General features: G+C 35.4%; 1 protein-coding gene and 1 non-coding gene across 2 annotated transcripts in view; both read right to left on the reverse strand.

Moving 5' to 3' along the window:
* Positions 1 to 6517: 6517 nt before the first annotated feature.
* LOC145688460 (inactive hydroxysteroid dehydrogenase-like protein 1) overlaps positions 6518 to 16131 on the reverse strand; it is a 50453-nt gene continuing 40839 nt past the window's right edge. The window contains exon 6 of the mRNA XM_081762722.1: positions 6518 to 15414. Coding sequence (XP_081618848.1) covers positions 15313 to 15414 — 102 coding nt within the window. The 3' untranslated portion in view covers positions 6518 to 15312. The remainder of the gene's footprint in view (positions 15415 to 16131) is intronic.
* Positions 11095 to 11167, reverse strand: TRNAT-GGU (transfer RNA threonine (anticodon GGU)). Its single transcript has one exon. It is a non-coding gene; the product is annotated as a tRNA-Thr (tRNA).

Raw genomic sequence — 16131 nt, forward strand, 5'->3', positions numbered from 1 at the left:
TTTAAGGACGGTGACGAAACACTCGAAGACGCACCACGTGCCGGTAGACTAACTCACGTACAAAATGAAGATCTTCAGGCAGCAATTGAGGCGAACAGTGGCCAGACATGTGAGGAACTGGAACTACAATTCAGTTAAGAGTGGAGAAACCATTCGGCAGCACCTCCATCAACTTGAGAAGCACAAATTGGTTCGATGGGTCCTACATGACTTGATTTCGGGCCAGAAGGTAACGCAAGCATATACTTTTGTTTCTTTGCTCTCTCGTCTGAGGAAGGAGCCATTTCTGAACAGGGTATTGACATGTGATGAGAAGTGGTCAATTGTACGAAACTTACATTGTTTAGCATCCCATGAACCGGCTTCAAACCAGCACTGCACCAGAAGGTCCTGTTATGTGTTTGGTGGACTTCTCGCGGCAAAGTGCATCGGGAACTGCTACCAGCTGGTCAGAGCATCAATGCAACTGTGTACTGTCAGCAGTTGTGCCGCATTCAAGAGAAACTCAAAACTGGCCGATTATCACATGTTCCATTCCTTGGACAATCATCTTAGAGGACGCCAGTTCAAATCCCTAGTAGAGATGCAAAATACACGTGATACCTCCTTCGCTCACGGCCCACCAAGTTGTACCGTCTTGGAACCCATGGCCTTTCAGAACGTTGGCAGAAGGTCATCGATGCTGATGTGGACTATTTTTGATCTTCCAGGTACGTCTTAGGTGACATATCGATGTTCGAAGGTGATGAGTTAAAAAGAAACAGAGATTTCTTGGTTACCTTTATATATACTATATATGTGTATGTAATTAAGGTTAACGATTTTCAACCGAAGCATTGAAGAAACTGTATTTACTAACATACAGAGGATAAAAAAGGTAAGATTTGTATTGTTCTAGCATCCTTAGCGCATATAACGACGACATGGTTCGATGGAAGTTTTTATGAAGTTTATGTATTATAAAACGATACTCTATTTTCTCAGCAACTCCTAGAAAGAGGTCTCTGTGAGAACATTCCAAAACACGCACATGTTTGAAAACATGAACAGGTGTCTCTCAAAGGTATATGCTCTGTTACTGAGCTACTAACAGTTTACTTTTATTGTACACATGAAAAGTAAAAAGTATTTACATGATTTTGGCGCAAATATAAATTTACTGCAAGATTTTCGATTGTCTCGGTAAGTATCAGAATAATGTCAACACACCATGGTGGACAAGTACCACTTAATAGAAGCTCATAGCAACAGTACGCGTATCACTTCCAAACTACCAAAGTCACTATGTGAATTGGAATATTATTGTTGCTTTTCCTTCGTTTCTAGGTTGTAGGTCAGCAACAGAAGTTCTCTCCTTTTCACTTGAATATTTCATAAAATAATTTTTGAAACATTTGAGAGAACAATGCTGGTTTTCAATTTTTCTGAAATCCTTCAGTGTAACGTCCCACCATTACATCTAGTAGGCTAAGGAAGACGGATGATTACGGCAAGTGAATGACGGAAGAATTGGTGGAATGAAAATGTAGAAGGAAACAGGAGTACAGCGAGACAACAGACGGACACGTTGGCGGCCGTGGTTCGAACCAGGGATTCCACGCACTAGAGGTAAGGAGCCCTACCACTGAGCTACCGTACCCCCTTCAGTTTTTATGATCAATACATCTAATCTTGAAAGGAAACTGCATCTTGAACTATAGTGCCGTATTTTCATTAATATACAACAAAAACTTTGAACTCAAAATGGTCAGTCTTTAGAGCATAGAAAAGATATAAAGTGACGACAGCCAAACATTCTGTATATATTTAGCAATTTTCTTTCTTCTTTATACATTTAAGACGAACCCTCGTAATTGGAAAGTTGGAGGACTGGTCGAAATTAATGCATGAACGAAAAAACAAAACAAAACAAAACAAAAAATACCAACACTTAAATACTTTTGTTGCTGATTCTACAGCATCATCATTTTGAGGCAATTATTCGTATAACCCACTTTTTAAAATTTATTTTTATGTAAGTTAAAATATAAATGAACTGTAGCAATAGAAATAAAGAAAAAAGAGTCACTACAATTAGATCAATCAAAAAAATATTTTTTTTCCACACCATTTAAGATTTTCACGAAATTCGCTACAAAGGACACATGGCAGGGTAATTAATTCTGTCAATTGTCAGCTTTATTTTGAAAATTGTTCAAAATACAGACATAAGAAAAATTAAAGCTGTCGTGAAGAATGGCACGCGCACATAATTACAAATGGTCATAACATTTTTCCTAATTGAAGTACAGTAAAAAATAAAAACACAATTGAAAAGCTAACGAATAAAACATTCCAGTGATACTCTACATGATTTTTTTTTTACAGCACATTACAGTTTCAAGATTATTCATTTTAACATTTGACATTGAATATCTCAACACACGCCATCGCAGAAACTTGTAAATAGATATATATATAATTGCCTCAACATATTTTTACCCATGTACCAAATATTGAGCTGACACCGAAATGCCAAGGCAGTGCAGGATGAACTGGAATGACATGTAGTGCACTGCTGCAGATAAGGTAGACATACGTATAAATGGGTAATTCATTACTACGAGTCATATATTTTAATTTGCACCTCCTAGCAGAAGTTTTACATTTTCGAGAACACAACACACACAGACGCAGTGTGTTCTATTTGCGCCAGTCAGAACCTAATTGTTGAGATGCAACTCTCAGAACCTTTGAAAATGCTACATAGACAATGAAATTCTTGAAATATTTAAATTACCTAGAACTAGACGTTTCTCTTTTTCCACTTTTGATTCTGATACAATCACTTTAACAATTATTATTATTTTTTTCCTGGTAAACATGATCTCACTTCCAAGGTAGTATGCAATAAGGTTTTCAGTTGTGCTGTCACTCAGTGTCTTCTCAGACCTAGGATTGTGATTTGCTAAAACACTTTGCTCCTCCACAAGGAGTTTAGACTTTCATGCCACGTAATATGGCACAGCAAATTCTTCCTGAATTTTACGAATGTTCTAGAGTTTGGGTAATATTGTTAGTATTTGGAATTTTGCACTGCTTGCGCCTGTTTCTTCAAATTTTTCATTCAACTGTGAAATCGGGACCGAGTCATCAGATATTGCCACGAAGTTCTGACATTGTGCAACACATTCACATTTTCATATTTTAAGTAGAAGTTTCTTAAAACTTCCCCATTTTTCTTATTTATTTATTTATTTTCATACTGTACTGTTCAACACTTCTTTTTCACTCGGGATGCACCTACAGAAACTAATGCATCACTCAGATTTTTTAATGCTGTGTGTGTCTCAGTCCATACTTCACTCTGCACTTCTACCTGTGAGTTACCCACACCTAATGATTCCAATTGTTCTGCCTCCACAGCTGTTTTAGTTATACATGATGGACCTTGCATTTCTGAGAGCTATTTTTTACAAGAACTATATATTTTCTGTTCTAATTCTTAATTTGGATACTTCTGAACCAACCAGCATTGCACTTCCGTTAGATTCTTTTCGCATCTTGTGTGTCCCCTTTTACCTGGATAAAGAGTTGGCTTTTAAACTCTATTTGGTTAATGAACATGTCCATGCGGCAAACAGATATAATTAGTTTCAACTGTGCACTGAACAAACAATATCGTAAATTCAGAATTAAAAAATAATAAAAACTGCAATGCTCTATCCGCAAGCTTTTCTCATTGGCTCTCATAAGAAGCCCAGCCACTGGAATAATAAGTCCTGCCGTTGAATAAAAATGTCTTAATCGCCGCTGATCTCCAAGATTTGTTGCTCTTTACTGATAAAACTGTGTCCGTCATTTCTGTAGCTGTCGCATAGCAGCATATTGTTGATAAATCTATTGATTTTTTTATCAAATATAAACATTTCAGACAATAAACCCAAATCCTCAAGGTAAGAAATAAGTTATTGCATGGTACGTCTCTGTGCAGTACCTGCAGCAGTGTGCAGCATATCATTCCAGTTCATCCTGCAGTGCCTTGCCGTTGCGGTACCACCCTAATATTTGATATGGGTAGAAGCATGTTGGAGCAATAGGAGGTATTATACATTTTTTCACAAATTTCTGCCCTGGCGTGTTTAGAGGTATTTAAGGCCAAAGGTTATAATGAATCACCTTGAAACTGTAATGTGTTTCAACCCTTTTCTTGGCAAGAAGGCTTGCGATGCTCAGAAAAAATACTGTATGTCAAATAGTTGTAAATAAGACATAATTGCACATTTTAGTTACATGTTTTATTTAGACAAGGCTGTGACGTAATGTATCTCATAGGATACACTGCCAAGAATAGGTAGTCACAAAGTAACCAAAAATATTCAAAAACATTATGTATCCCAATAGATGCATTGCCAATAAGAGGGTTAAGAAGGTTATGTAAGATATCACTGGAAACTTCTATTCATTAGCTTTTCACTGGTGTTTGAATTTTTACTGTACTCGAATTAGAAAAAAAAATGACCATTTATAATTATGTGTGCGTGTCATTTTTCACAATTTTCATTTTTCTTATGTCTGTATCTTGGACAATTTTGAAAACAGAACTGGCAGAATTTTTTTTTATCTTGCCATATGTGTCCTTCATCCTAAATTTCATAAAATCATACATGATGCGGACAAGTACATGACCTGACATGGAATATCCCTTAAGCCCCTGTCACAATATGTTAAGAGTGTATGCTGACCCACCACTACATTTCATATTTTTCAAAATTCAGTGAAGATCAAGGAATGATACTTAAATTTCTCTACTTAGTTTTGTTCATACAATACTGTGTTGTTTAGGTGTTTGCTATTACGAACAGATAAGTTTTCAAATCGACCATGACGTCATACATAGTCATCTGATGAGTTACACTAAATACAAAATATTCATGATTGAAAAATTATTTGCCAGAATTTCCAATTTTCTTTTGCATGTATATATATATTTACGAAGTTCATACACAAGAAACTTAATGAATGTTGTAATACATGATAAGATTACAAATATCAAGATCTTTTACACACATACTTAATTTTAAAAACATCGAATATTAAAACAGTACTTGAAACATTTGCCAACACTTTATAGCAATTCTTGAGCAAAGCACAATAATGTTTCAATTTTGACAAAGCTTCCAACAACAATTTTCTATATTTGACAAGAATTATGATTCACTTCTCTTCTTTAACCCGTTGCCTGAGAAACAAACAAATGAATACGAACAAAATATAATGTTTTGCGACAAGCAAGGAAAAAGGCATACTGGCCATATCGGCTTAAATATTAAAATAAGTATAAAAATATATTTTTCCTGGTAACAAAAAAACTGGACAGAGACCAAAGTTATAATGAAAATTGCTGTACAGAAACAACACAGGTGTGTCAAATCCTACTTAATTAAGGAATTGTACAACGTTAACACAGAAAAGATATAGTCTTAAAAAATGAAAACTGGTTTTCGCTGACTTGCAAGATTTGCTTTTAAAAATGTATACTTAATCATCCACCTAAAGAAGTCAGAAGTTTCACATCTAATAAAAAAGACCCATCGTAAAAGATGTTTCGAATTTTTTTAAATCTTTAAATATATATATATATATATATATATATATATCTTGTTGCTTTAATATCTGAAATACTGTAGTTTCTCAACGAAGTCAAGAGAACTGAATAGGCTTAACTTTCTTCATTAATTCTAAGCTAAATACAATTGAAGCTGCACCAATAATCCTAAGATAAATATACAGTAAACACAGGATTTAATGGATTAATCGGGATGAAAGAGTGTCCGTAACATCTGAAATTGGTTAAAACGTGAATTCTGTTATGAATAATATTTAAAATAGGATTTTATAATTGAAATTGTTTTGTATGATGTATTACAGTCTTGTCCAAAAAACTCTTGGCTACCCACCTTAGTTTAAAAGACCACATTCTGGCCGTTTTACGTAAGAAATTCTAACATTTGGGGTCTAAATAAAGATCTCAGTTGACCAAAGAAAACCCACATTTGTTTCATTTAGTTCCAACTGTCGTTAGGAGTGCAGGGGTTTCCAAAGAGAAGTAGGTGGCCGAGTTTTTTCGATCAAAATTGTACATATCATATTAGTAACAAAAAAGTCCTTACAATTGTGTATTAGAAGGATGAAAATAGCCTTCAAGCTTCAGCTGCCTTCCCGTTGAATCTTGTTTCTTAATAATCATAGATCAAAACTGCCTGAAGTGTTCATAATAAGCCAACACTTCTGCATCAAATTCTGTCCATTAAATCATGGGTTTGCTGTGTATATATATAAACACCAAAGAAAACTATTTGCTAACGAAAATGATACAGAACTCTCTACTTTCTCAAAAGTCTTACTTGTACCCGTAAATGTCAATATATATAGTAAAATAATTTTCTTCTGTAATTTAGAAGCTCTATGTAAATGTTGATAAAGTATATTTTTTAGCAAGATTTTGAATTACAGAAAAAGTTAGAAATGCGTTAAAGTATTTTCTTTTATTTTTTTAAAAAAATCTGAAACATTTTTTGAAATAAGCAGTCATAAATTTGGGTCTAAATTTCTTTTCGCTTATAATTTAATAATGTTTGTTTCAACAAAATGTACACACATTTATCTGAGATAACATCTTGTTTCCTTTTATAGGGTTCTTCAAAAAGCGCGCCGTTTTGGATCGTCTGGCAAATTTGTTTCTCAGTTCCGATATTGTTTTGTATTGTTGCTCTACCCACAAACATTCCGATTGTAGCCTTAGTTTGAATTTCTCGTATTTCTTCAGTCTGTGTCTAACCATGGAGCAGTTTACTATAGCACAACGTGTGCTAATTGTGAAAACTTTTTATCAGAACGGATCGCCTCATTTCCCGTAATACTGACTAGCAATGGACCTTGAGGTCATGCGACTTAACTCCTTGTGACTTTTTTCTTTGGAATACTTTTAAATCATTGGTGTATGTCAATAAACCCCGTTCACTCCGTAAATTAAAGGAGGAAATTCGACGAGTTGTCAACGAAATCCAAGTGGAAACTTGTCAGGCGCGCATAGCGAATTTCACGAACAGAGTTATTGCATGCCAGAGCAGTAGAGAAAGTCATATGTCCGACGTCATTCACCATACCGGAAATCGGAATGTGTGATGAACGTGTTTATTAATTTTGTTAGTGTGTTTTGAAAAATAAAGTTCATAATTTGATGTAATAAAACAGGCGTGCTTTTAGAATAACCCTATACAAAACACTCATATCAAGAACGAAAATGAGAATACAAGAATGCCTTATTTAAAAAACAAACAAAACAGTTGCAATACATACTTTTAAGGAAGCTGCTTATTGAATTTTAAACTATTTTAAATTTTAAGTTATTTAGCACAATTAAAGCTACCGATACTTCCACAAGAAACTATCCAACTTCACAAGTGACCCACTATACGAAGTAATTTCTCTCTCCTTTTGATTCCAACAGAATCCGACAAAATGAAATAGATGGCTAACCTACAGAAATGAATAACTTACCTAACTGAATAAGTATGGACTAAAGTAAAGTAGATGATCACTTATTAACTGAATATTTGCCGAAAGAGAAACGAAAGCTCAAGGTCTTCCATATATAAAAATTAAGAATAATTTTCTGCTTTATATTTTGACTAGCGTCGACGTCATGCAACTCGTTCGCATATATATATAGGCAATATATTTAATAAAAATAAAAATATGGTATTAGATCCTGTACTTGGCCAGTTTCGTAAGTAACCAAAATCTTTGGAATGGATACAATTAATTCCGAATTTTTATCACAGTTATTCGATACATTCTGAATAAGGACTAGATACATTCTGATTATTACTTTTGATGTTGAAGTCACTTGTAGTCTTCCTGGTAACAGTTCATCTATTTAGAACAAGTCGTGAATTATAATATAATAATCTTAAGTTGTTCAAATGTATAACTTTACGTGTACCTTGCGAAATATGATCCATGATGTATGTCTGTATTACATAAACTCTTTTTCTTCTCAATAAGTGCATACAAAAACAATCATACAATCAACTCCTTTTAAGGGTCACAGCAAATTACTTCTTTATATATTACAACAGTATATGCATAAAATTTAGAAATCCGGAGGTCTAGCACTCAGAAAAGTACTCTATGTCTTTAAAATTCTATATTAATGTCAACTCGATTGCCCATAGTTCACCCTAATAACAAAATTAACGAACAACATAGCTTCTTATCTTCTATTGTATAAATACATACTACATTAAACACGATATCAATTTTGTAATCTAGCAATAATTTATTAGCATACTCTCCGCTCCTGTAGCTATTGCAGAATTTATATTTACTCTGTTTATATCAACACTGAATTATGCAATCATACTGTAAGCAACTTTCAGTTCACTAAACTTAATAGGTGATGATTAAAAGCACTGTTAACTTTTCTAAAATATTTCATCTAGAAACATACACTGACAAGAAGTTTCTTCCTTCTTCTAATTGTTTCTGTAAATCAAGAAATCTATTTACGAATGGAACTGAAGATTGATGAAGAATACAGAGGCCAATCCGTTTCCATCGGAATAACTTGCAGAGAGACCATTTATCAAACAGTGTTCCAAAAAACAATAAAACTGCACACACAAGTGTATCATTCTCGAAGTAGTTGTGGAACAGAGCAAAGGCATTGTATTCGACAAAATGAAAATTAAAAATAATCATTAATTAAAGTGAAAAATAATGAAAGTTGAAAATAATTGTAACTATACAACAGATAAATTATGGATAAGTTTTCTGAAACACATTAAGTTGAGACAGCATTGTATATTTAAGATGTTTAATAGCTAACATACTACATATTTACGTATCATTATCTTACACTATAACAGAATGACTTGTATGTTCAAAATTCTGCAGTACATTTAATTCCTCGGTTATCATCATTTATGTCGACTTAAAACTGTACTTTTTTTTTGTGAGCTAGTGAAGTCGGAAACCAAACTATAGTTATATAAATGACTAGAACTTGTTTATCTTCCCTGACAATTTTTAGTGAGTGTATTTAGCTGTATTTCTTAATTTCATTCCTTAACTTAAAATACAATTTTCCGCTGGAGCGTCTTACAAAGAATAAATATACAATTCGTTCCGTGTGTTGTTTGTGATATTCTTCTCATATTTCAAATCATTTCGAAGTGATTCTTCCGAAGTGTAAAAGTGAGAAATAAAGGTTGTATAGACAAAACTTGGAATAAAATAGATATTCGTGTGAAGCACACAGAATATTGGCAAACAAATCTACGTACAATAGCATTTAGTGTTGGGTACTGTCAATCCCACATACTACCTCTGTGTGTTTTCAGTGATACCGTCGTGTAACAGTGCCCATTTTATTAATTTTTCTACTCTTCGAGTGGCTACCATAGAATTTCACCAAATAGATTATTCTTATTAAAAGGATTTAACGAAAACTCACAGAATTCCAATATATATATATATATATATATAAGTCGTATGCTCACTATTCCTGTCTAAAACCTAACTTTTTAAATAAAATAAGTAAATAAAATAAAAACAATAAAAAAAGTTAATCTGTGCTTAAAATAGAAAGACTTGAAAGAAGAGGCAAACAGCCACAGGGAGAAACGACATTGTTAAGCAATGTTGAGACATCCGTTAATATTTGGAAAAAAGTAGAACATGGGTAGAAGTGCCAAGCCATACCATTGTAAAATCAGAAATCAATTTGAAACACTTATTTGTTACACACAACACTAGCGCACCGTGTAAAGCAGGAAGAAATTTTAAAGACATTTAAGGGCTTAAAATTTTTACTGAAGTCTTAGAAGATTATGGGTATATGAAGTTACATATATGTGTGAAAGCTCATATAATTACTGTAAGACCAAATATAGAATAATAATTCAATTTTGTAGAAACATATTAGGGATACAAAATATGAGAACCCATTTCCGAACTCGAACTCCCTCGTGGTTATATGATTAGCATACCGATCTTCGGCACGAGAAACCCGGGTTCAATTCCCGGTGGGAGCTCATGTTGTTCGGATCCGACATTCTATTGTAAATCCACGCATCATATAGCCTCGGTGCTGAAAGGGACGCTAAACTCAAAACCGACCAACCGTTTCCGGACTTTCCAAATACTTGGAAAAGCACATGCATGCATATAAAACATAAACTAACTTAGGCAGACAGATTAGTGAATCGTACTACATAACAACGAAAGAAAAAAACTGAAATAGAAGATTGATAGGTTTTGAAAGAAATCTTAATCAAAATTAAATTAACGGTACAGACAATATATCGATCACCACTTATGATAGAAGTAGACTGTAGAAATTACTTATCCAATAGTTCGGCTTGTTACAATGGGCAAATACTAAACCGTTTTATTATTACTATTATTATTATTACTTGCAAAAAACGTCATGATGTTAACAGAGATCAGTGACCATATCAAAGCTACAAATGCCTTAGAACTCTCTATCATAAAAGTGCATAAAGCTTCATTATGCATTTCAATTACACATTCGCCATGCCTTTTTCTACAATTATTCATCATTACTGATCTTAATTCCGCTAATAACTTAGAAAGGGCCTTTAATAAGTTTTGTATAGATGGATATAATATTTTTATTAGTTGCAATATGATGAAATTGTAGGTGAACATACTTTGATCCTTTGGCTTCAAATTGGTAATAATTGTTGTTTCCTATTGATCACAAGTAAACCACAATGGACACTGAAGTATGCATTAGGACCTGAAAACGGTATGTAATGGAATTCTTGTTCAAAACCAGTGATGAATCAGCCACATCAATTTATAGGAAGTTGCTTCCAGTTTATGGGGATCACACTTTGGGCAGCGCCAGTATCGAACGTTGGTTGCAGTGGTTTAAAAAACCTACACTTTCCAAATCAGGCCAGAAAATTATGGCTTCCTTTTTCTGGGATCAGTGCGGTGTCATTTTCATACACATCTTAGAACATCGCTCAGCAATTAACAAGGAGCGTTATTTAAGAACTTACAAAGAGTGAAAAAGTGGCCTGATTGGACCGGGACTCGAACCCGGGACCTCCGGCATACCGTGCCGATGCGTTAACCACTACGCCACCCAGTCCGCTTCCCAGAACAGCCAAACACTCCCCCACTCCTGCAGTCGGTGCTCTCCACTCAGACCACATGGCTTGTACTAGAGCCTAAGCTGCTGTGCTTGGACAATCCAGTTTGTGGTGTGTAAAATAAATCGGTTGTTTCCTCCTTTCATTAATATATATGAAATCACAACCGTTAAAGGTGTTCTCAATATATGGACGCTGGATTGTCCAAGCACAGCAGCTTAGGCTCTAGTACAAGCCATGTGGTCTGAGTGGAGAGCATCGACTGCAGGAGTGGGGGAGTGTTTGGCTGTTCTGGGAAGTGGACTGGGTGGCGTAATGGTTGACGCATCGGCACGGTATGCCGGAGATCCCGGGTTGGAGCCCTGGTCCAGTCAAGCCACTTTTTCACTCTTTGTAAGTTAATTCGCACCTACAGAGGATTGTGGTGTGTAAAATTAATCAGTTGTTTCCTCCTTTCATTAATATATAAGGGGCGTTATTGTTTGTCACTAGATAAGCTACGACGTGCTCTCCAGACCAAGAGACCGGAGATGAAAGGTAAGATCAAAAAACTCCATCATGACGACATAGCAGAAACTCATGAAAATGGGAAGAGAATTTGTCTCCCATCCTCCCTAGAGTCCGGACTTGGCTGCTTCAAACTTCTTTCTGTTTGTTCGTCTGAAAGCCCACCTGCGAAGAAAAATAGTCGACAAAGACAAGGTCCTCATTTCATGTGTGAAACAATGATGTAAAAGTTAGTCATCTAAATTTTACCAAAGTGCATTCAAAGCATGAAAAGAACGTTCGACGAGATGCGTCACAGCATTTGGAGGCTACAATGAGTGACAAGGTTTTGTAGCCAAAGGATTAAAGCATGTTTACTTAAAATTTTATCATCATACTTCAACTAATAACAATATTATAACCATCTGTGCAAAATTTTATTGAACACCCTTTGCAAATTCGATTTGATTGATGGCTAGAACGAAGAAACACCAACGAAAATCCCAAACAATGGAAATGAGGTTCTTAACCCTCTCCACTTAATTTTTATACTACAGACAGAGCCTAAACTATTATACTTCCCCCTCCCGGAAATTTCAACTATAAAATGTTCGAAGTACTAACAAGTGCAGACATTCTTGTCAGCTGTTGTGGAAATGAAGAACAACGCGAAGAATTAAAACACATCATTCGATATAAAACATGACTGCAAACGATGAAAAATTGCAGTGTTAGCTCACAATCAAAATTTGAGCGCAACGGGTTAAGTAGAACGCGTAAGACACCAGTCAATAAGAATATGTACGATCCACAGAGAATCCACTCAGACGGTTTGGATATATGAATAGAATGAATGAGAAGAGGTTGCCGAAATAGGTATGGAAAGCATGTCCAAAAGACAGGCACATATACAAAAAGAAGACCAAGAAAACATGGAACAATTGTTCAAAGAAACCATGGAAGCTAACGGAGTGGAGTGGAAAAAGGCCAATAAACTCTTGGCAGACATAAAGAAACATGATGGAGAACTGTTCCACATCTCCGGGTAGAAAAGGAAATGACTACGTAAGTTAGTTTTGTTCTCACAATCTCTTATTCACCTGTATACTTCGAAAGAACGACCATGAAATGGTTTGAAATAAACTGTGGAGATTACCAATGAAGTCCGGAGTTATGAATGTATTTGTGCTTTAGGTATTCGTCAACTCACAAGGAGAAGGCAGACTTTGGTAAATGAACTTTGGGGCCATTTTTTTCGAGGTGGTAGTGCACATTTCAGGAGTTAATATTACAAACTGGGAGAGCGCAATGGCCAAAAATAACCGAGAAAAACAGTCTTTAAATTTTCTACTCGCCGCATGTATCATAAGACGCGTAAACTTATCAAGTAACGGCGTGGCAGAGTGAGAAGAACCTGAGACTCAAGTGCAAAGGGTCCCGGGTTCGATTCCCATTCGAGTCAAACTTTTATTTTCGTCTTTAGCTTCAACCAATAAAGTAGATATTTGCAACTATGAGTAAAATATTAATTCACCATATGTTTATAATGTATTAAAACAATAGAAATTTTCAATCACTTGTAAAATCTTTCAATGTTCCATGTTAACTAGGAACAAAATTTAATCTCTTCCGTAAATATTATTGTTACCTCAGTTGTTGTGTAAAAATGTTCTTGAAGCTTCGTGTCTACATCTGTTGACAGGGTGCGAATTATAAATGGAATGAGGAGGAAATCTGCTTTGGTTATAGCAACATCCAGTATTAGCAAAGGGGATTTCCCCCTCAAGTCCTTTGTAATTCGCACACTGTCAACAGATGTAGACACGAGGCGTCAAGAATATTTATTACACAGCGACTGTCGTAACCATAATATAACTCGTGATATCAGTATATTTACGGAATAGATTAAATTTTCTTGCTAGTTAACATGGAGCATTAAAAGATTTTACAAGTGATTGAAAATTTCTATTGTTTTAATACATTATAAACATATGGTGAATTAATATTTTACTTATAGTCACAAATGCTAATTTATTGCTTGAAGCAAAAAACGAAAATAAAAGTTTGACTGGAATGGGAATCAAACCCGGGACCCTTTGCACTATAGTCTCAGATTCTTTTCACTCTGCCACGCCGCCACTTAATACGTTTGCGCGTCTTACGACATATGCGGCGAGTAGAAAACTTTAAGACGGGTTTTCTCGGTTGTTTTTGGCCATTGCGCTCTGCCAGTTTGTAATATTAACTCTGTAAATGTGCACTACCACATCGCAAAAAATGGCCCCGAAGTTCACTTACCAAAGTCCACCTTCTCCTTGTTAGTTTATTTCTTACAAATATATTGAATTATCTTTAAAGGTCAATGTGTTGACTAGACTGACGAGGCAGATCTTTCAGAAGAAAAATTGTATGATAAAATGTTGTTCGGACAAAATATAAAATCTACAAGATCAGAAGCATAAATTAAAAGTATACTTACTCATGGGATATCGGTAACTGATAACTCATGCAATAACCTCTTAACGTTTGTTTATCAATAATGCTTATCAATAATACGATGTTGGTCCCACGGCAAGGATGCTTCTCTAAGGAGATACACTCATTTTTTGCGGCCATTAAAATCCTACGCGCAACTCCGAACACAGCAACAGATGAGTTACTTCATTCTCTCGGAAGTGAGCCTACCGTCTCTGCCAAGAGGAGAGGAGGGAGGGAGGGGGGGATCCTTCAGCGTGGCTGTTTCCGATGTCTGTTGCAGTTGTGTCTCTTTCGACGGGAGGATGCTGAGTATCTGGCTAAGAGGTAAAACAGACCAGAAGCCAGTTGTCTCTCCCTCGGTTGAGGCACCAAGTTCACGGCAAATATGATAGTCGAGCGGAAGCATCCCATCCCTTCTCTGCTGCCAACATGAAGGTTACACGCGAAGGATAGCACTGCCACTGATATGTTCCAGTGAGCAATGGGACGCTGTATAAGTTGAAATTCTGACTGATGAAAGTGGAGAGGCCGGAATAATGTATTACTAAGGCGTACCTCAGTTGGCGAATAGCCTTTCTAGAAAGAAGTGAAGGTACACTATTCTTTAGTGCCACTAATTGTATTACACTGCATTTTACAAGACAACACATAAGTGAATTAACATTCACGAAACTAGTAATTCTCATAATACACAACAGATAAAACTTTCTCATATTGTATATCACAAATTTCGCCTCACGCATATCGGCTCGTACGCTGGTACGCTCCACATTTCTGCGAAAGCTACTTAATTTCTAGAGTAACTACGGCTCATGAATAAAACGGTCATATCCCATTCCTCGTCGATATTGAGATAACAGCCTAGCACCATTTACAATTAGATCTCACGAAAGAAACCTATCGGGCAACCACCATTTTTGATAACGTATGACTATATATTCACTAAGTGTTTTTCTTCTGTAAATTTTGCTCTCTATAACTGTAATCGGTTTTTTCTGACTTTTTCAGTTACATAATTGTGGGATAATAATGCTGCAATTCTAGAGAACAGTTTACAATGCACTTAAATGGAATACAAGGGACTTTGTGTTAGAAGTAGAAAAATGTGAGGAAAAACAAAACTAATTTAATTTTGCGGTCGTAACCAGGTTCGTAAGAAAATGTTGGTAAATCAACATCACTAGGTATCTTTTAATTGTAAGTACTCCTTCCTGAAGAACTTCTGAAGATAGCCAGTCATAGAGATCCACAGTTGCGTTGGAATCAACGAAAGCAGCCAACCCTGTAAATAAATAAATAACTTCTATAAAATATGTATGGTAAATTAATTATCACACAATAGTGAAAAAACATCATAACACTAAAAAAGTATGAGCCTTTTTTTGAACACTCAACACTTTTCCGTACTTTTGAAACTTCCACTCTTCCTAATTCTTCCCCTCCCTACCTGATGAAGCAATTTAGCGAAACACTTTTAATATACTTTTTATGTACAATATTGGCTTGAATGGATGACTCGCGTGTTATATACAAATATTAAAACTATATATATATATATATATATATATATATATATATATATATATATATATAGTTCAGTGGACATTCTTTGCATGTGATAGTGTCATCTGCTAAGTTGGTAGTCTGTTGACTGTTTATAGTAGGTCACTCACGCCTATCTACAAATTTTATTGTTCGTAATGCACGTATGTTGGTTCACTTTTTTATTCTCACGGAAGGGTGATAATAGTGACTATGCTTGGAAAAAGAATTTCACAGGAGATGCACGCATAAATAAACCGACAATGAGTGAAAAAGGCTACAGTGCTCGCCAAACTGCGATTGTCACAAAAGACAGTTGCAAGGCTAATAAGTAATTTCAAAACCACCGGAAATTATGGCTACATAAAGCCACAAAGACGTCAAAAGTGCACAACCAAGCGCACGGATGACACCATACTTTTGGCAGCAATGAAGTCACCCAGAAAATCAGCCAAAG

Source organism: Thermobia domestica, chromosome 6 (assembly GCF_964235325.1).
Source record: "Thermobia domestica chromosome 6, izTheDome1.hap1.1, whole genome shotgun sequence".
Classification (NCBI taxonomy): Eukaryota; Metazoa; Arthropoda; class Insecta; order Zygentoma; family Lepismatidae; genus Thermobia; species Thermobia domestica.